The following is a 20,821-nucleotide window of genomic DNA, read 5'->3' on the forward strand; positions in this document are numbered from 1 at the left end:
ATGGGTGGACACTAATATCTGACTTATCATTAATCTCCTCAGCAGCTTGACAGTACAGTTTTTTCTGGTGAAGGAAAGTAAAATGTTGGTTTTATATTTTACACGAATATTTTTACATATAATTTTATATGAATGATACATTACAGGGCTGTCAATAGAATAAAAAATGCCTCTTTTGATCGCAGTAAGGCAGAGTTAACTCACGATTAATCAGAAGTTAAATTCAATAAACTCTTCCTTTAAGTTACAAGTATGATTAATTTGCGATTAATCACAAGCAGAGTCTGCTGCGCGATTAAATGAGATTCAATATTATAGTCTAATGACAGCCCTATTTCTTTATTTTTACTATTATTCTTTACAGCAAGACGGACATCTCAAATACTTGGACACTCAATGCCAAACTCATTTAAAGACTGATTAACTTATTTACCTAGATTAGAAAGGGTTCCTCTGTCAGTCCGTCGGCACTTTCACTCACTTTTGAGACTCGCCCTAAAGGGTGAGCTATAAATACACTTGCTCTGACCAATTAACGCGTCTTTTCGACCATTTTGAAACACTTTCAGAACTTGATGACTGACATTACTGATAGCTGTATTTATACACCAGTTTGCATCCTAAGGTGCGAGACAAAGGGCTCTGTGTAAAGTGGACAAGGCAGCAACAACTCAACCCGGGCCGACAGTCTGTAGTCCTGACTCCACCGCCAGAGTGGGATGGAACACAAAACTCCCCCTGTTTAGGTGCCAGCTGCTGTTTGAGGCCAGGTGTCTGGCATAGCTTCCTGTTGTTCTATATCTGGTAGGCATCAATACTTGTGTAATAAACATGTTTTTTTTAAAGCTCTCTGTTCACATCTGATAAGATTCTTCTACACCCTGTTTCAGTGTTTGAGTTTCAGTATTGACTGAGGAGATTGGATTTCCTTTTTTTTTTATCTAGCTGGACCTAGTGAAACAAACCTTGAGCCCAATTTCTATTTCAAGAGTGAGGATCATGAAACGCATGACACATTTACCAAAGTGCGTGTGTGTCATTGCCTCATAGCTACAGTTTCAGCGTCACTAAACGTGTCAGAGGTCTGGAGTCATTCAGTTGTACACAAGTGTTTATCTTGCCTGCGTCTGTGTTTGTGCGCAGACAGTGACGCCGGTGGTGCCTTGGCATCGCATGCGTGCTCATGAGCGTGGTTCGTCATTGTGAGACGTTAATTGTCTTTATGTCATTGTGCAAAAATCGAACAACAGGTTGAACCAAGGTGTGCTCAGCATGGGAACGACAGCAGGAAGGCAGCCAGTCGGACTGGTAGAGTCAGCCTAACAAAAACATCTGACAGGCAGGCAGCGGCTACTGTATCCAGGGACGGCAGTGACACACGCAAAAGCAGACCTGCTCAACTGGACTCCTCAGGAAAACCAGCCATGTGGACTCCAAACACAGGAGGCCAGCTTTCGACAATAGTAATTACATGCAACAAAACACAGGTTTGAAAATAAACACGATAAACAAGCAGTTGCAGCTATAAAAGTGTTGGGTTGGTTGAGCTGCTGCTGGAGAGTCAGGAACCCTCAAGCTGAAACTCAGATGAACATCACCTGCGAAACCTTCTGGAATGCTGTAAGGAATCCAACAATTACTGAATATTTCCGTTTTGCATCGAGACAAACTAACTGAAACAACAACTGGGACCTGGAATTAAGTCAAGAAACACAAGCCTCACAACAGCCAATGTACACACTCTAGTGCAAACACACTATTGCAGGTAAATGGCCAGTTTGGCTGGTCTGTGTCATCACTTCCTTCAGATGTGAACACAGTTGTAAAATTGTGTCTTCTGGAATGAACACAAACGTGGGCCACAGCTCCATTGCAGGCAAGATGCCAAGTGGAAGCAGCTCTTCGGGGAACGGTGGGTATTTTCCATGTGAAGACTGTCCACTCACCCAGTGAGAGGTTCTTCTCACAGACCAAAATATACAGAGGTTGTGTGTGCATTTAAATAAAAAGGGAAAAGGCAGGCTTCTGTTGAGGCTTTCGCTGTTGGTAATTACAAAAACTAGACACAAAATGAACTGTCCTTTTCCTTCAATAAAATATTTAAAAAAATGAAAACCAAATATGGACAAAACTAATGTGTTCATAAGAAAACAAAGTGTGTCTGTAAAAAAACGACCTTGAAATATTCACAACACATTATAGTCAATTAAAAAATCCATATAATTTTTATATAAAATGAAGTTGAGGTAATTGGATGAATGTAATTTTGGGTTTGAAGTACTTTGAGTAATTGTCACTTATCTTACAGATCTCAGATCTCATAGACCCATAAATGATCTTCAACAGCAACTAGATATCGCTTATGTGTGTATTAAAAAAAAGAGGAAAATGAAAACAAAGTAATGAAAAATACTCTTTTAACCAGAACATATTTATGGCTAAATCGTTACACTTTTATTTCTATAGTTACACATCAGTTGATGTTGAACCTGGGATGTTAAGCAGTGGTTCGACTTGTAAAAGGTGTCATATTTGAGGGTGATGTACCACAAACTCTCGCAGGGGGGCGCAGGTGGCCGCTGCACCGCAGTTCCGATACAGAAGAAGAAGAGACCTCTCCTGTCATGTAACGTGACCAAGGTTGTCACCGAGATTCCGCAGTCAAACATGAACGTTTTTTGATAGAATACGGACGCACTGTTTGAGGTGAGTCGTCCGGGCTGGCGGATGTGTCGGGACGCTTATTTGTATCCGGGTTTTGCCGGTGTAAATGTCGCTCCTCGGCGAGTTACCAACACAACTTGTGAAACCCTACAAATGGAGCCCTGTTGTGTTTACTTGTCCTTTATTTCATGCCTCATTGTTCCTGGTTTTCCAGGTACAGTCGACTTGTTTGGTACATTTCCTCACACAGACTCATCTTGACTGCGTGTAGTCGAAGGGTGACGCGATTGAAGATGCAAATACATGTAACACCGTTGTACCGACACCGGCTAAACACCGCGATGGGTTTTACGCAAGACTCGCGAGACTTCCCTGAACTTCGCCTGTTGTTTACCGCACAGGTCACCATGCGCGCCCCCTGCTTCCTGACCTCCGCCGGCAGAAGCTTCTGTCTGTCGCTCTCTGCTGCTGCTCAGCTCAGCTCCCGCCCGCTGGGAATCAGCTGCTCCATCACACGGTTCGTTCTTATGGCATGAAACGATGTGTTTTGTTATGATTGTTCAAAAAAGTCTCATGAGCGACCAGATGTTCAAGTTCTCCACTGTTTATTTTAAGAGTCTCTGATTGTGTACAGGTGAGGTGGTCAGTGTGAAAACCCATGTTGTATATAAAAGCTTGTCTAAAGTGTATGTGAGCTTGGGTTAGAAGCTGTGTAATAAACTGTCACTATCTTTTAATGTTTGCAGAAGAAGTATGACTTCCAAAAGGCAGATGGATCATCTGGAGAGGACGGCGAGTAATTACAGACAAAATGTGAGTTGACATTTGGACCCTTGACCTCCACTGTTGTGTTTGTGTGGCCTAAACAAATAACTGACAATGTAAATCCAGGCTCTGTATCCAGCTCAAGTGTGCGGGATAGTGGACGAGTCGGAGACCGTCAAACGCTTGAGGATAGCAGTGCATCCTGACTTCAACTTCAAAGCAGGACAGTGGTGAGTAAATGGTTAACTCGCCTGGTGGAAGATTGAACCCATGACCTGTTGACGTCACCTCAGTCACTCTAATCTTTAGTTTCTTGTCGTCTCTTTTAAGTGGACACTTCCCTTCTCTGTGGAAATAATATAGTCTGACATCTTGAATAACTTTTTCGTTGAAAAAAAACCCAAAAACTGTTAATGTATATATGTATGTATATAATGTATTATATTGTTAATGAAATAGTGTTTACCTTTCGCTCCAATGTGGACCGCTTCATTAATTCATTTTACCGTTTCTTTGCCTGTCATAACAGCTTTTGACCACTAGATGGCGGCGTTGCTTCTCGTTATGCTTGTCTGTAACCAGCGCCTCTTCTATGAAGAGTTTCTCAGGGCGGAACTGCGGTTTATTTCGAACTGTGATCTGGATCCAGTCCTGCTGTCTTCGTTAGTTTACTGAGGCGTTTTGACCTCCATAAACATAATAGCAGCACAATAGTATGGGGGACACCAGTCGATCAAATGTGGCATCACGACTGTTGCCATAACAAGACGATGAAAAGCACAAGTAGTAATTGCTAGTGTAACAGTGAATATGTCGATGGAACAACGATTATTATTGTTTCCATCCGATGTAAATAAGAATCATTCACTGTTGCCGTGAAGTATTCTTGATGTGGACAGTACTGGAGGAAGTGTTTAGATCCTCTGCTCTGTTCAGGAGTGGTGCTCTCTTGTGGCGAATATACTTTCACTTCAGATGAAGTTAAGTGTTGGCGAGCAACTGCCTCCCAGTGATCTCTGCCAATGGTAATGAGCTTCTGTGGACCCGGTACGCGCTGCTCTGGAGTCCATACTGTAGGTGGGCGGTGGCGAAAACACATCAAATCTGCCGCGCTCGCCCGCAGCTCCGGACTTGTGATGCAGATTTGTGAGTTTTCATGTTGGTGGGAGAGAAACTGAAGCCTTTGTCTGCAGGTGCGCGAGGAGGAAGTGGTGGGCGGAACGTATGTGTGCGTCTCTTTTACTGTGGCGCCTTATTCACGCCACAGCTGAGGCTTGTGTAGCTGCTTCAGCTATTGTTTCGGGGGAACATCAGTCCAGCTGTTCATTGTTTCAGATTTGAATAAACAAAGAAAAAAAAAACAAGTGGGTAGATTCTGGGTTATTTTTTCCACGCCTGGTTTCCAGAATGACCTGAGGTGAAAGGTCGTGTCAGTCACATGTTGACCTCTGCTGTAAAAAAAGTGCCAGTGGTGCATTTTCTGGGGCAACGCCTCGATAAAAACATGTTGGTTTTTCTGTGTATAATCGCAGGGTGGATTTCTTTATCCCCGGTGTGGAGAAGGTGGGGGGCTTCTCCATGTGCTCCAGTCCCGGGCTGCTGCAGAGGGAAGGCGTCATTGAACTGGCAGTTAAATACGCCAAACACCCGCCGGCTCACTGGGTTCACACCAGGGTGAGTGCTGCACTTCAGTCAAGGTTTTCAGACCAATTTTTATACTGAGAAAGGGGAAAAAGTTGCCACTGTGTAACACAGTTTTTATGTTAGTGCAGAGGTGGGCGGTCACATTCCCTAAAGGGCCACATTATAAACTGTGACTGTTGTGAGGGGCCATCATGCCAAAAGAAAGGCAGCGATGACTGCGAAACGTGACGGAAACTAAAGTCACAAGGACGATTTATTTCATTATTTTACATGCATCTTATTTGAATACAAATCATAATGAAACAATGGACCGAGCACCTAAGATAAAAAGGAAATGTATTTAAAAATATATGTTGAATTTTCTTTCGACAAATTTTGTGGAAAGTACTAAAATGATAAACAAAAAGAAGAAACAAAAATTTTGTCATGAATGTTTTGTATTTACTGTTGAACCAGTACTGGCTAAAAGGGAACAGGATTATGTGTGTGTGTGTGTGTGTGTGTGTGTGTGTGTGTGTGTGTGTGTGTGTGTGTGTGTGTGTGTGTGTGTGTGTGTGTGTGTGTGTGTGTGTGTGTGTGTGTGTGTGTGTGTGTGTGTGTGTGTGTGTGTGTGTGTGTGTGTGTGTGTGTGTGTGTGTGTGTGTGTGTGTGTGTATATATATATATATATATATATAGGTCTGTGTTAGTGAAATCCTTATGTTGAGACAAGTTTTAGCAGTGATTTTTCCTTAAATATCCTCTTTCATGAACGTGGCTATGATTCCACCCAATATATTCAGGTGTTCTCATCCTCTTCAGCTGCAAATGTTGGAGCACAGATGTGGTAACTGTGAGATGAACATCTAAATATGACTCATGAACAGGCTTTTCCCTCTGTTTCCGTGATGTGTCAGAAACGTTAGACCCGCTTCAGAAGTAGTGAGGTTCCACAGGGCTGCGTTGTGAGACGCTGCTAGCTCAAACTGTTAGTCAGCAGTACACTCACCTAGTAGTGGCTGTCATAAGCGGACGCATAGAGAGACTCAGTTGAAGTGGCACATGAGGCCTGGAGCCACGAGGCTGAAAACACCTCGGCTTTTGATGTCTGTTTTCAGATGTCCAGGCTGCAACACTGAAGTGCGAGTTCCACTTTTCTAAATTGAAAAACAGACAAAGGTGTGATTGATTCAGGTGTTTGTGTTTGTTCCACTTTAGCTCGACGGCAAACATCGCTTCAAGTGCCACCAAATATAAATAAAAAGCATATTTTCAGCTCGGCGATCGTTTGATGAGCCTTCTTTTGTTTGATTCCTCTGTTTTCCTCTCGACAAAAGCAGATTTATTTACCGCTTCAAAAGATTCCGACCCCGACGTTAGCTTCTCCGCTGCCTTCTTCTTCTTCTTCTTCTTTTTCATAATCCAAAGGTTGATCTCCTGAGACTGGCTTGTTTATCATCTTCCTGAAATACGCTCTTGTTTATCCGTGCAGCGAAGGTTAAGAGTCAGATGGTGTGAAAATATCCTCTGCTGTTCCTCTCAGTGCGCCGTGGGCTCCGATGTGGCCATGCGTGTCGGGGGGGAGTTCTTCTTCGACCCGGCCCCCTCGGAGCCGCGTGTGGACCTGCTGCTGGTGGCCGGCGGGGTGGGCATCAACCCTCTCTACTCCATCTACCTGCACACGGCGGATCTGCTGCGCTCCAACCTCAGTGCTGCCGGGGGTCCCAACTACAACATCGGGTCTGCTCACCTGTGCTACAGCGCCAAGAGCTGCGAGGAGCTGCTCTTTAAGGTGATAGACTGGCCTTCCATGGGAGTAATGCTGAAGTGCATGGGCGGAAACTGAAACCCTTCAGAGTAACAGTATAAATACTGCAGTCTGTGAGTCAGTTGGATTATGTTGAAAAAATTGCAAAATATTTTTTGTGTTTGAAGATTAAGGATGACATCATAGTGATCGACCATAAATGTACTGCACAACTCAAGTGAATTTATCTCAGAATTACATGGAAAAATAACCTAACTTCCAATCGCGCGCTTCAATGGACCTGAGTTTGAATAAGTCTGAGTAGTTTACTCTGATAAATAGTAATAAAACCGTCCCACTAAGTACTAGTATCTTGGTGGAGATTTGGTTTTGGATTTTCTGTATTATCAGAGACTTATGCCAGATGGAATATGAATGCACCACCATGCACTCCATGATGTGTGACTCACATTACTATTGAAGGAGTCAGACAGCGCTGACTGACCAAGTGTTCCGCCTCCTCCTCCAGGCTTCCATCACACAGGTGTGTGAGAAGTTCCCGGACCAGTTCTCCTGCAGCTTCCACGTCACTCAGCAGAGCACGGACATCGACCCAAACCTGCAGCCTTTTGTCAACCGTGAGTCCAATCGTTCACTGTTTTGTTTTGTTTTTTTCAGCCGTTTCTCCTCCATTCGTCCTCCTGCACTCACTCACGAATAAGACTCCAAACCGTGTCTCATTTCTCCGCAGACAATCGAATCACACAGGAGGATCTGCGGACTCACGTGGACCCACATAAGACTCTGTGCTACCTCTGTGGACCCCCTCCTATGATCGAAGCCGTTTCACAAACCCTCCAGGACTTGGGACTTTCTCAGGACAGAATCCTCTTTGAGAAATGGTGGTAGAAACATGGGGGGGTTGTCTCCTCCTGGACCTACTCTCAGGTTAATAGGAAGTCGAGCAGTGGCTGCTAGCTGCTACAGAAAATTTGGAAATGGGCTAGTGAACCCATATTCCTTCATTTTTCTGTCTGCTTCCCCCCCTCCAGGAATCTTCACACCTCAGACTCTATTTATGACTTCATGTTACACTCGCGTTGTGCTGCCTGCACAAGCCCAAATCACACATTCCCATGCAGTTCCTGCTCTCCCAGAGTGGGACGCCGTGGTGGTAATGGAACCTCCGGGTGGGCTGAGGGTGACTCGCTCTTCAGATGCTCCCGCGCACGATGATGTGATTTTTTTAATGGAAATAAAACAACAGGCAGATTTTATTATCAACATTTATTTGTCTTCGGACAAAAACCTGACAAAACATGTTCCTGTCTTGAAATCTCACAGCGCTAAAGGAGATCTGTCACGAGCGATCCAGAACTGAAGCAGAGGAACTGAACAAGTGGAGCTTGTTATGATATGGGGCGGGGGAGGGAGGGTGTGATTGAACTAAATATAACATTGTTCAGTTTTTCAATGAAATATTGAGCTTCCTATTTGGTCATATTGTTATGGTCCCATGTGTCACCGAGCTTCATGTAAAACTAAGCCACTGCGCTTGTCAACTAAATCCCAGAGGAACTTGCGGTTCATTTTTGACAGAGTCGTTTAAACTTGAAGAATCGGTACGTCGTGAAGTGGCAGCGTCTTAAGTTGTCGGTGTGGGGGAACGAGGACTCGAAAATCCAAAGTTTCAATCTGGACTTCCACTCTTGAGACACAAAATGATAACGCTAAGATCAGAATGGACAGTGAAAACAGTTTACTCTCATGAGGGCACCTCATTTTTGGGCGTCTTTTTGAGGAGGACAGTGTTGAACAGCAACATGCTCGACAGCATGGGCAAACTTGAAATGAGGAATGACCTGTGACCTGTAAATGCAGTTACCAGCTGTATTGCTCTTATTCTTATTCGCCACCTACTGCAGTGCGCTTTTGTCGTCAGGAATTTAAAAAGGCGTGTAAAAGTACTGCGGTCCCTTGGTGTTGTCTTCATCTTAAAGCACATAAACATAGGCCAAGTGAGTCCATCGCTTTTAACAAAGTCCAGTTAGGACGACAGACTGTGCACTTTCATCATCAAACGCTGAGTGAACTTCACTAAACTCCCTACTAACAGAGAAGTGTTGGTATAGAAACGGTGTGTCTTCAGGGAGAAAAACTTCCCTTTAAAGGCTCGGCCTGACAAACAAACCGCTTTTTGTTTTGAACACCGGACGTGTCAACAAACGCCCGAAAACAGCTGCTGTCTGATGCTTTCTTTCCTCTTCATCTCCGCGTCGCTCCCCACTGCATCCCTGTGACACACATCCGTCCACCTGACGGACAGGTCCGGCCTGAATGTGAGGATGCCGTCGAGATCCGTGTCCACTTCCTGCCCTTCAAGCGCTCGGCTGCCGGGCAGAAACAGCAGGCTCTTCTCAGGCTGCGCTTCCCGCTCCGTTTCCTCTCCGCCGTCCTCAGTCCTTCCGCTGCTCCAGCTCTCGATCCAGTTTCCTTCTTTAGAGCTTGGTCTCCACCTGTCCATCTCCATCACCAGGGACTGGTTCCTCTCCTCGGGCGTCTCTCCAGTCAAGGATTTTCTCGCCTTGCTGCGACCCTTGAGGCTCAGCATCTGAAATCAAACGCAAGTGTTTGACAGCTTTCTGCTTTGTGCCGCGTCTTTCCTGTCTCCTCTCCCAGACACCTGACAAGCCACAACAAAGCCTCCGTCCCTGACGTCTCCCTCCCGCATGGCTTCAGGCTGAACACTCGACTATTATTAGACATTCTTGGGGCAAGTTGGCTTTTATATTTAACTATAATTAACACTTGTGTTCATTAGTGAGCGCCACCTTCAGAGGAGTGATGACTTGAAGCCCAGTCATGATGCTGATGTCAAGTCTAGTTAGCTTGGTGGCATGATCATTCAAGCTGATGTCGGCCCTGGTGATGATGTAAGTGAGGCATCATAAAACGTTTCTGCACAATGACACACTGTGCTGATACTGTGTCACTGAATACTGACCCCTGCTGGACATTAAGAATCCCTGCAGCCCCCATGCTTGACAGACTGAATTGACACTGATGTGTTGCACCTACTGTACACAATAATATCATTTAAGTCTCTGCATTCATATTGTATTATTCCATATCTTTCAATAATGTGAACATGTATCATGATGTGAAAATCTAAGTTAAAACTATGTGAACGAGGAGGCTTGTGGAGTTTTTGGACATTTTTTTATTTGAATAAAATAAGTTTTTCCAATGTTTGAATATTTTCTAAATTAAGTCTGTCGAGTTTCTTACAAGAAATAATGTGAATAGTGAACTAAGAGTGACCTGAAATGAATTATAGCGGAACAAGACCAAGTCCAAAATCTGAGACAAACTCGATAAAACAAGGAGATTGAAATAAACACATTATTCAAAATGGTCAAAATGGTCCCAGACAACTTGCGTTTCCCCTGGAGCTGCTCCATAATGAAGTAAAGAATGAAGACATTCACAAGGAACCGTGAGGTTAGATTGTTTCAGCAGTTGCATCCCCTTTACAGATGCACTTCCTTATGAACACAGTTTGACGCGTTTTTGCTGAGTCGACAACGTTAAAATGGTACGTGCACCAACACGGGGATTGCTCTGTGAGCTCGGTGCATCGGTGTGTTGCGGGACCCATCTCTAGTCAGACCCATACAACTGGCCGACAGAAGGTTCACTTGTATTTGGATAGGAATTTTACATTCATTTTATAAGGAAGGACAAGTACACCTACATATTCTTTGAATGAATTACTGTACTCAAGACTGAGAAGGAAGTGTCATGTTTGGTTCTACCAGCACATCCAGGAAACCGCTTTTGGGACTCGTACACTTGAGGTGTCAGAGTCAGCTTTATACACAGTAGGAGTGACATGGCTGTCACAGGACAAGTCACGGGAGTCAAATATGTTCACGCTGGTGTGCAACGTTGACATTCTGCTTGGTGTAAACTGAGCGTTTCTTTTGACATGGACCTGCACATCATGCGGCGCAGAGAGTGAAAGAGCTTCTAATGATGCAGCTAGCGACTCGCGTCATTAGCCTGGGAATAAACTCTAGCTTCATGTCGGTATCCACACGTAGCAGATGTGTAGCCGAGCGAGAGGAGCAAACCTTGAAGTCTTTCCTCCTGCGCTGCAGAACGGGTCGCTGTAGGAACAGGATCTGCTTGGTGGATAAACTGCCGTCGCTGCAGAAAGAACAGAGCAGCAGCCTCTTTAGTACAGTGCGCTGGAATCAAAGGCGCTGGCATCTGCGCGCCTCCACATCAAGTCGCTGCGAGCTGCGCTGCAAGTGACAGGTTACAAGTCAGCGGCAGTTCAGTGGCAGAGTTTTTTGTTCTCCTCAGAGTAAATCAAAAAGGTTTTCATGTTCCAGAAAAGCTGCCATCAGGTCTCATCTGATCTCTAGTGCCGCTGGAGGAGACGGAGCGACACGGCGGGGAGCAGATGGATGCAGCTGAACTCTACATTGAAGAGCTGATGCTTCACTCCAGCGGAGTCGCTACCTGTTAGTTTTGACGATGGGGGTGGGCAGCACGCACATGAGCCGCCAGCCGAACGGTGCCAGAGACTGCAGCAGGGGGACGTAGTCGGCCTTCACCACCACACCCTGCGAGCCAGAGAGACCGTGCATCACTACCACAAACTTCAGGAGCAAAACTACTCGTTACACACCCGGCGTTCAACAGGGTTCAACCTTTCATTCAACAGACAGGTGAAGTGAAGCAAAAACCAGTCACTGAAGTCAGTGTGGAACCACTATAAATATGATCAATATGATTAAATCAATAAAGCTTCAGATAAAACAGCTAATTCCACCCTTAAATGCCCAAAATGCAACACAGTGACTCCTAGTGGTCGCAGTGGTGAAGCTAGGTGCGCTGCTTTCTTCACTCGGACTTGTGCGTAGGAGGCATTTGAGAGTGGATAAAGGGATGTTGTCTGACTTTTAGGCTAAATTTGTCCCCACAGAATGAAAATCCTATCGTATCATATTTTCAAGTACAACTTGATTTAGCTGGATTATATCGTGAATATATATATATATATAAGCTGCAGGTGCAGTGGTGCTGTCTGAGTCATAGAAAGGTCAGTGGAGCACCTGGCTAAACAATTCATGAGGATCACTAAACTAGCATCGAGAGTGGGGAAATAATGGAAACAAGCTGTGTAATCAATAAATTGTTTGTTAATACGGTCTTGATTCATCTCCGCTGCTCTCACAATAGACAAGGTGGAGCTCACCAGACGGGATCAAGGCAGTGGCCAAAACCAGACTCGCTAATGCTCACGTCAGACTTGAGCCGAACACACTTTGTCTCGAGACATCGTCTCACATCTTTTATTCACATTAAAACCCTCAAAATGCGCTGTTTTCGCCTGCTTGCCCAAAGTTCCGACACCACTGTTGGTCTCTGGAGCTGCGACTATAGACCTCCAGGAGATCGACTCTCTTGACGGAGCTGTGTAAAAAGCCTCCGATTACATCGCCTCTGACTTAATCTGATTTCAGCCTGTAAAAATCCATATATTAACTGCGCTGTTGTATAAGCCACAGGGTTCAGACCGCAAGAAAGTTGCGGCTTATATTCCGGAAATTACGGTCCACTAAAGCGCTCAAAATGTGCAGTTTTCGGCTGCGTGTGCGAAGTTCTGACACCACAGCATCTCAGCAGCTGCTTCTCGTCTCTGGTTCTCCAGGAGATCGGCTGTGTGGCGGAGCCGCGGACACGCAGCCGAAAACAGCGCCTGTGATTTCATCAGTTTGATGTGACAATTCTCAATCTTTCAGCAGCATGACGCTCTTTCGCCCGTCAAAATCCATATATTAGCCACGTTGCTGTATCAGCCGCAGGGTTCAGATCGGCTTATAGTCCAGAAATTATGGTACTTATATGTATGACACCTTCATTGAAAAGTTTATTCAAAAAGCTGTGCAGCACTTGGGACAGGACGTTGCTGTGAAACTCTCCAGCGTCAGCCAGTGTCTCTGTATCTTTGCTGGCACAGTGAAGAGTATTAAAAGCTGAAAAGACTCACATTCACCACGGTCCACTGCTCAACCACGATGGCATCGTAGGAGGTGCTGGCGCTCTGGTCCTCGGAGCTGCGGAAGATGAACACGCTGTCCACGGATGAATGGCCGTTATCTGGAGAAGAGCAGCCGGAGTCAGACTAAGCACAAGAAGACGGGGTCGCGCTCTCTTCCTTCCGACGGCTCACTATTGATCCCCTCCATCTTAATCCTGCTTATTCTGTGGGACTTTTGCTGCTAAGTTTCGTGTCTCACACTCTATCTGACAGCTGGATAAAGGACCTGAAGGAGCCACACGGCCCTCTCAAGTCAGCAGCAAGTGAAAGACCAGTGTGTTTTGATCGATTTGCTGCTGTGAGAACCTTGTCTACTAAGTATAACTGGACAGAAACGTCATGTAAGAATGAGTCACAGACTTGGTCAGTGGTTGAATACCACATTCTGTCATTGACCTTTGTGTTACAGGAGCAGGAACTTGAGCAAATAAAGTTGAGAAACGCACCGTTATCATCGCTCAGATGGAAAAATCCGTCAACGAGCTGAGCCCCGTTCATGAAATGCTGAGTCATGTGATCCAGCCAATCGGCATCCACTTCGGTGACCAGCCCCGCCTCCTTGTGGAACCGTAACGGCACGGTGAGGGAGTAGAAGCGCTCGGTGGCGTCCAGCTGCCCCGTGGAGTTGTAGAGGGCGAAGAGCTGCGTCCCTGTCACAGAAGGAGTCAGTGGCAGGTCTCACGCGGAGCTGAGGAAGGACTTACTGGACTTACTCTCCTTGACTTGGATGTGGTTGTTGTTCTGTGCCGTGACTCGGGTGGAGCAGGAGGTGGAACATCTTTTCTGTCTGTGATTTTGAAGATGACTTTCTGCCAACTCAGGGCTTGAACACGCCGGCTCTCTGTGAGGGCGGCCAGTTGGTCCCAGCACCACTCTGATGCTAAGCTCTGAGTTCTGAAGGTGCCCGTTTGGATCCTCGGGGTCCGGCTCGGCGTCGCGGGCCTGTGGATGCGCGGGCCTGTGATTCTGATCTAGGCTTTCATGATCCCACTCTTGAGGATCAAAGTGGTGGCGGTGGGGCTCCTCATTACTATGGGGGGGGTCTGCGGCGTCTGACAGGCTGCTGTTGGCGCTGTGTGGGTGTCGGTGTATGGGGGACGGGCTGGAGTGCAGGGAGGACAGCTCCTCAGGGTCCCAGTTCCCTGAGAAGAAGGGTACGCCACCTGGCTGCTGCAGGAAGCCCAGAAACATCACCCCTTGCTCGGCGACATCCTGGATCTGAGGAGGATGAAGATGATGATGATGATGTCACTTCAAGTCAGTCAAACACAACCTCATTATCACACACACACACACAAACACGGAGCAACAACCTCCCTAATCATTCGCAGAGATCAAATAATCAGACAACAGAAAGCCCCATTATTTGGGGGCGCCCGTGTGTGAGTGAGTTTGGCGCGGCCTCCCGCCGCGCTCACGTGGATAATTGTCACTCCATATTTGCCTTGACGGCGTCAGACGTGCTTGACAGGAGAGAAATCACAAACTTTCACCGCACAATAATGAGACATGTCTTTACCCACTTTTGACACCCTCGCTAGCGCGCGGCACGTATATTAGCACGGTCACAGTTACACTCTGTTCATGTCTGGAGAGCGGCACAGGATCACACACACACACACGGCTGGTGTCTGCGGGGCACAGCCTCTCAGATCCTTATCCTCGACTCTCTGCCAGCTTTCGATGCGACAGGTTCCGCGCGTCACGCTGCCAGAGCTGATCACATTATACCCAGTCCCCTGGATTTCCATCCAATCGGGTTTTGCTTTTGTCCTCTGTGGGTGTTCAGATGCAAATCTATTCAAAAGAGCACATTTTCATTTCCCATTGTTCGTCTGCTGGTGAATCGATGAGCAGGGAGACCAAACGTGATTGGCGTGAGCCGCTGCCGGGGAGGTTATTGCAGGGTTAAATCTCTTCTTTAGTTTGTCAGCTACAAAGATTTGACATAAAGTTCACTCATTAATAACGTCCTGTTAGCATAGTGCTTCTCAATTATTCTCTGTTGCGCCCCCACTATTTGAGAAGGACTGTGTTAGCAGCACTTGCATCCTCACAAGGCTTTAATACATTTATATGCAAAACGCAGCCTTCACTGTGGGTATTTAACTATATGAAGGAATCCTTAAAAAAACCTCGGATCCAGGCGGCGATCCGGATCACTCCCAAAAATGAATCATTTGTACCTTGTCCCATTTCATCCAAATTTGTCCATGACTTTTCCAAGTTATTTTGAACTAGGGATGGGCGATATGGACAAAAAAGGTTATCGCGCTAAATGTTTCGGCGATAAAGATGATTATCATGATAAATACATTTTCATTCTATTCCATGTGGTGGACACTACAGTCACTCTTGAAACTGTTTTATGATGAAACGTATTAGTGGAGTTTGTCTCCAACAAAATCATTATTTGTTTATGTTTAAATATAATAGTTAACTAAGTGTAGAGATGAGAAATTCAATGTTTCACGTCTTTGGTAGAAGCCGCTGGTGTCTGACAGACTGCTCAGCCAGCTTTATTTTGGGGTTCAATTGAGTCTTCTGTGTGCCGTGTGTCATGTCTCTTAACAGTTGACTTGAACTATGGACCAGTCTGGACACAGTTCCTAGATGCTGTTGAAGAAATATTAGAAATCATGTGAATAAATGATCATTTAGTCATATTCTATTCTCCGAATCATTATACAAACTGTCAGTCCTTTGTCTTGTGTGATGAAAAACCTTTTCACAATTCCCTCTCCTAAAATGGTTGTTGTTCATTGCCTTATTGAAGATTTCACGAATACTTTTGCCGCTTTAGAATTTGTTGATGGTCCCTAACTGATGCCGGGTCGTAGCATTAGCGCTGTCTGTGAGAGTGTGTCCGCGATCAGTGAACCCCAATGGGGATGTGGAAGAGAAGGGTGCTGCCAATATCGGAGCGGTGCTCCATTCAATATCCAACTATTTTCACCACGGTTTTTCACCGAGGCACCAGCTCAGCAGGAGACCTGCATGTGTTGATATGAACCAAGGCAGAGGACCACGTCAGAGAACCCATGAGGACCACTCCATCTAATAAAATAAACTTGGAACCAGAGACTCAGAGTCGACCAGTGTCATTATCAAAGGTTCCCTGTATTAAAAATAAGTTTAAAACTACGATTGTGAACCAAAGTCCACCACACTGTCCACAACTGTCACGCGGCGGTGTTGGCTGTCAAATGCCGCGGAGCTAGAGAGCGCAGAGCGCCTTCACGTTCTTGTCATGTTCACGTGTGCAAGTCCAATGCAGTGAGTGTGTCACGTGTTTATCGAATTAATCGTGAGATGCAGAATTGTCATTGTGGAGATTGTGTTTGGCGGTATATCGTGTAGGATAAGTTATCGTCCATCCCTATTTTCAACCTCAATAGACAAACCAATGCTGTCGCGAACACAACCTCCTTGGCGAAGGCAACATTATTAGCCTCAGAGGCATCTTTCGGTCGATTACTGTTCATTACTGCTCTGGTGAAAGTGTGTCACCTCATGGTGTGATGGTGATTGTTGATCATTTCTGACCTGATTCGCCTCCAGTGGACATCAAATCTACTCAGCAGACACCAAATTGTTCCCCTCACACATGAAGAAGTTGGTTAAACAAGGCCATCAACATTACATTTAAACGAATGGAACAATACAAACAAAGACTCACTCGTTTGACGTAGCTCTGAATGGCATCTGGGTCTGGCGCCTGATGACCCGCCACACACACGTCTGTCTCCAGACGATGTCTGGTCCACATCAAATGGCTCTTCTCTGAACTGTAGACAGAGAAATGATGGGGTGAATGACACAACGACAAATATTCCGGGGGGTAAATGCATCAATTGTAGGCCATTAACTTCTGTTCAATTCTGCCTAAATGAGCCAGAACCATCACGTGACCTCATACTGCTCTTTTATTACCACAAATTGTTTTTCTTTTTATCATCGCCGGTTCACTTCCACCATGCAGCAGCATTTCAGTCTAAAGGAGCCCCCTCTTTATGGTCTCTCTCTTTGACCCAGAGTGAACGCAGCAGTCGCAGAGAGTGGATTCTGGTGGGCACCGGGAGCATTTTCCATTTTCGGAGGGCACGCTCACCTCACTCACAATAGACTTATTAGAAAGAGTGAATTTCCTCGACGACAAATGAAAGAAAGGAGAAGTGGGGCACGCCTCTTTGTGTTTGGAGCGAGGACAGTGGGGAAGGCCGAGGTAATATCTGGTGCCGTCAGGCGTGAGTGGCATTCTCGGCTCCATGTGAAACAGTTCCGCGCGCGATATTTCTTCTTTCATTTTCACACCCCGCGATGAAAGGGGGAGGCGTCGAGAGGAGATGAAAAGGGACAAAGGGGATGAGGGGGACAAAAGAGAAGAGGGGTCGGCCATCGCTGAAGAAGGTAGATGAAAGGAAGGTGAGATGGTTTCTCTCTTTCAGCGCGCCGTTCCCCTCTGGCGAGCGCTGATGATGCAATCAGCATCCTCGAAGTGAGGGTTGCCAGGAAGCAGCGGGACTGCCTGGCGGGAGGCGGGTTGAAAGCCCCGCACCTGTGCGAGCGTGTGTGATATTAAGATAAAACGCCGCAATATTAGCATAGAAGAATGAGCGGAACGTTTGAGCGATGGAAACGAAAATATGTTAAGTGTAAATGGGTTATTCTAGGGGCGACAAAAGACAGAATATAAATCAGTTTTCCTCCAAATATTAATATCTGTGACAAGGCAAATGATTGTTTCAAATGTTTTGGAAGCAAAATCAATAATAAAATATGGATTTAATATCGGGGCATGACGTAAAATAAAAATGTGACAGGAGAGGAGGTTGTCAATCGACACTCAGGTGGTTCATACCTCGGTGTCTCTCTGACCAGCACGGCCCGATGGAGCTGCCTCTGGATGTGTGCCTGGCGAGGCCCACATGGGTGGACAAACGGGTGGACGGCGACCAGGACGAAGCCCTGAGCGTAGAGCTCCCGGACTTGCACGGGCAGTTCTCTGACCGACGAGAGACAGAGCACCGACGAGACTGGAACCTCTGGAAAACAGTGGCAGGAGAGAAAGCGGGAAAATATTATCATTCTCAACTTCAGGATTTCAGTGCTCGTGCTTCAGTTAAAACCAACCATGTATGGAATTAACAGGTTGCAGCAAAAATCTAAATTGAAGTCACGATGAAGTAAATCAAGTTTGATTGGAAGGAAATCATCAGGGAAACTGAAAGTGAACCTGTTTTATAACCTAGTTGCTGCAGGGTTGCAGCGGTTTCTTCTGTAAACACCATTAAAGCATTTGAGTCGCATCTGAGTTTCAGTGAAACAATTTTGAAAGTTAAATTGAAACAAAATGACATTTATTCATCACAACTCTTAGTGCTGCTGTTTTCATTTGTGACATTTAAATTCAATTTACCTCACCGTGTTATTAGCCAAAGACTAGTGCAGATTAACAACAGAACTTTCAGATCTTGGATTCAATCTCAGGAAAATGACAAGCCACGATTTCGATCCTTCACCTCGAATGGCTAATAATCCCGAACAAAAGAACCCACGAGATGAAGAAGGGCCCGGGGCACAAAAGGGTGCTTGGAAACAAAGACGGGCGGCACGTTATCAAGAGGTGACACATGGCATCTTCACGCTATTTCTGAAACTAATTACAGCCGTGATGGTGACGTCTGTCCTCAGTGCCACACTCACACTGAGCGTCTGGATGTTTATGCAGATGATTCTCGTCTGACACGCCACATCTCAAACGCAGTCAAACAGAAAGATGTAAAATTATTTAGAAACAATGGCCTTGTTGAAGAGGAAAAAAACATTATCCTTATGCATGTTACAATTTAAACACACAAGCAAGACTCACTTTTTCAAGATGAATTGTTTTTTTCAAATGTATATGTACAGTGTTGAACTCGAGGGGGAGCCTTCTCTTAGATGTACACTACAGTATTTGACTTTTTGCTGAATATAAACAACTTATTTTAGAGTTCAAGAGACTCTAGTGTTGGTTTGACTGCACCACCCACCTTCTCTGGCGGAATTTTATTAGCAGCTAATTTTCCTGGAGACTAAGACCATCTTTAAGATGCTGCTATACTTCATGAAAGGAAAGTGAGATTCTGTTTGGGCTGCTTGTGCCAAAGTAGCACTGTGAAAAAAGTTTGCGGCTGGATACTGCAACTGTTTCTACTGAGAACAATGTTTTGATGCTAAGCAAAGAGTGTAGGTACGAGACAAGTCCTCCACCTAGTGATGACATCACATTCTGTAGTTACAAATGAACTTCAAATGAAGTATTCAAGGGCACTTTCCTACGTCCTGGTTTGACAAACCACACACGCGGCAGTATTTTTACACACACCTTCACACATACACAGAAGATATTTTCATTAAGAGCAATTGGGGAACATGACTTTTGGAATCTATTCGGGCAACTTCCTGGTTTGACCACGAGCACTGAGCCTGAGCAGAAACAGAACTCTCTCTTAGGTTAAGTTGGAAGAGGTGGAGTTGCTGTGCTGGTAGTAGTGGAAAAGCTAACTTGGAACTTGGAACCAATTTATCAACATTTCAAACAAGAACTAGGCATGCATTTATCCAACCTTCATGGACCTGACATTGGTACTGACCACTGGGCTTGGTAACGACTGATACCGATCCAATACCAGTGTTAAAGTATTAACCTTCTTGCCATGCTGTGGGATAACACTGATCATGCTTTCAGTAACAGACCAACTTTTGATGATGATCATATGTGAATATGGCGTGGTGCTTCCTTGGGTACTTAATTAAGCAGGTGGTGTTGAACTTTGTGACTTCAACCCCTTGAAACGTCCACTTGTACAACTTGCATGTCGCTGTTGCAGTTGTTTCCACATAGCTAAGCATCTGCTGTAAGCTGCCGCCATGTTATCACTATGACCGGCGCCACGTGTGACGTAAACGTGAGCATAGAAAAAACATTTAAACATAGAGTTTAAATGCTAGTCTCTGCCACCCGGATCGGCCCTGTCAATATCGGGTGAATCCATACCCGAGTCGGCCAACCCTACGGAGAACCACAATGCGACCTCCACCACCTCACTTCTGGATTCGGCACATGATTTATTTTCCCCAAACAGAAATTCATTATGAAAGCACCCAAACGACACCCGTGCTGACACACATGCGCCTCACAGATCGGGAAGACAATGCTTGTCAGGCTGTGTGTGGCATTAGCAGCTAACACCGAGCCGGCGCCCTTATTAACGCACACAATAGAGGGGAAAACCTTCCTCTGGAGACAGTTCGCGGGGCTTATCGTATGGATGCAAAGTGTTGTGACAAATCCACGGAGGGATGCTTGTGAGAACCGCCCTCTCGGGGTCGGTAATAGCAGCGAGTTACTGACGCTTTTTGATATGAGCATGGTTTGCTTCCGTCGAGCTCAGTGAAGCCAGGTGCGTTGAGGAGAGACTGATGAGCAGAGCAAAGAGAGAGAGAATGAAATGAGGCTGTCTGTTTGTGCCTGAATGCTTGTCATCCCATTCAATCTCATTTGCATGGGTCTGGAGAAGAGAAAATAACCTGAATAAATTAACTAGACACACACACACACACATACATACATACACACACAGAGAAAAAGGATGTGCCAGCCATCTCATTTTCAATTTGTTCGCCATCAACCGGCGAGTTGAAACACACACACACACTTCTATTTCGGTGAAACAATGAGTCTAAAAAATCTGAATCTTGGCTCAGGAAGCACAGGGGCTTTTCATCAGGCCAAGACTGATTCAGGCTTCAATGGGGACTTATCAAAAACAGTTATGATGATAATAGCAGCTGGAGACCGAGGTGGGGGTGGGCGATGACAATGATCCCAACACCATAAACAGTCATTAGCTCTGCACGGTCGA

At 45.5% G+C, this 20,821-nt stretch overlaps 2 protein-coding genes across 3 annotated transcripts in view; one reads left to right on the forward strand and one right to left on the reverse strand.

Annotated features, from left to right (window-relative positions):
• The first annotated feature begins 2,571 nt into the window (after window positions 1-2,571).
• On the forward strand, window positions 2,572-8,071 carry oxnad1 (oxidoreductase NAD-binding domain containing 1). Its single transcript, XM_053863946.1, has 8 exons — window positions 2,572-2,706; window positions 3,066-3,181; window positions 3,411-3,477; window positions 3,556-3,659; window positions 4,962-5,103; window positions 6,596-6,844; window positions 7,329-7,437; window positions 7,551-8,071. Exons 2-8 carry the CDS (start codon window positions 3,072-3,074, stop codon window positions 7,706-7,708), a joined length of 939 nt encoding a protein of 312 aa, XP_053719921.1. The 5' UTR covers window positions 2,572-2,706; window positions 3,066-3,071; the 3' UTR covers window positions 7,709-8,071.
• A 19-nt stretch (window positions 8,072-8,090) lies between these two features.
• The window catches only part of rftn1a (raftlin, lipid raft linker 1a), a 38,169-nt gene continuing 25,438 nt past the window's right edge, over window positions 8,091-20,821 (reverse strand). The window contains exons 3-10 of one of the 2 annotated variants that reach the window (XM_053863945.1): window positions 17,773-17,956; window positions 16,591-16,699; window positions 13,625-14,129; window positions 13,358-13,561; window positions 12,861-12,970; window positions 11,327-11,430; window positions 10,933-11,008; window positions 8,091-9,410 (exon numbers count right to left, since the gene is read on the reverse strand). In XM_053863945.1, coding sequence (XP_053719920.1) covers window positions 9,018-9,410; window positions 10,933-11,008; window positions 11,327-11,430; window positions 12,861-12,970; window positions 13,358-13,561; window positions 13,625-14,129; window positions 16,591-16,699; window positions 17,773-17,956 — 1,685 coding nt within the window. In that variant the 3' untranslated portion in view covers window positions 8,091-9,017. Of the gene's footprint in view, window positions 9,411-10,932; window positions 11,009-11,326; window positions 11,431-12,860; window positions 12,971-13,357; window positions 13,562-13,615; window positions 14,130-16,590; window positions 16,700-17,772; window positions 17,957-20,821 lie in introns of both variants that reach the window. The other variant, XM_053863944.1, reaches the window with a different exon arrangement.

Source organism: Synchiropus splendidus, chromosome 4 (assembly GCF_027744825.2).
Source record: "Synchiropus splendidus isolate RoL2022-P1 chromosome 4, RoL_Sspl_1.0, whole genome shotgun sequence".
In the NCBI taxonomy this organism is placed as follows: Eukaryota; Metazoa; Chordata; class Actinopteri; order Syngnathiformes; family Callionymidae; genus Synchiropus; species Synchiropus splendidus.

Excerpts from the sequence above, each read along its gene's own strand:
- oxnad1 (XM_053863946.1), top strand. The coding sequence starts at position 3,072 with ATGCGCGCCCCCTGCTTCCTGACCTCCGCCGGCAGAAGCTTCTGTCTG. Across the intron at positions 3,182-3,410 it reads ATCAGCTGCTCCATCACACG|AAGAAGTATGACTTCCAAAA; the intron begins GTTCGTTCTTAT and ends TAATGTTTGCAG. Across the intron at positions 3,660-4,961 it reads AACTTCAAAGCAGGACAGTG|GGTGGATTTCTTTATCCCCG; the intron begins GTGAGTAAATGG and ends GTATAATCGCAG.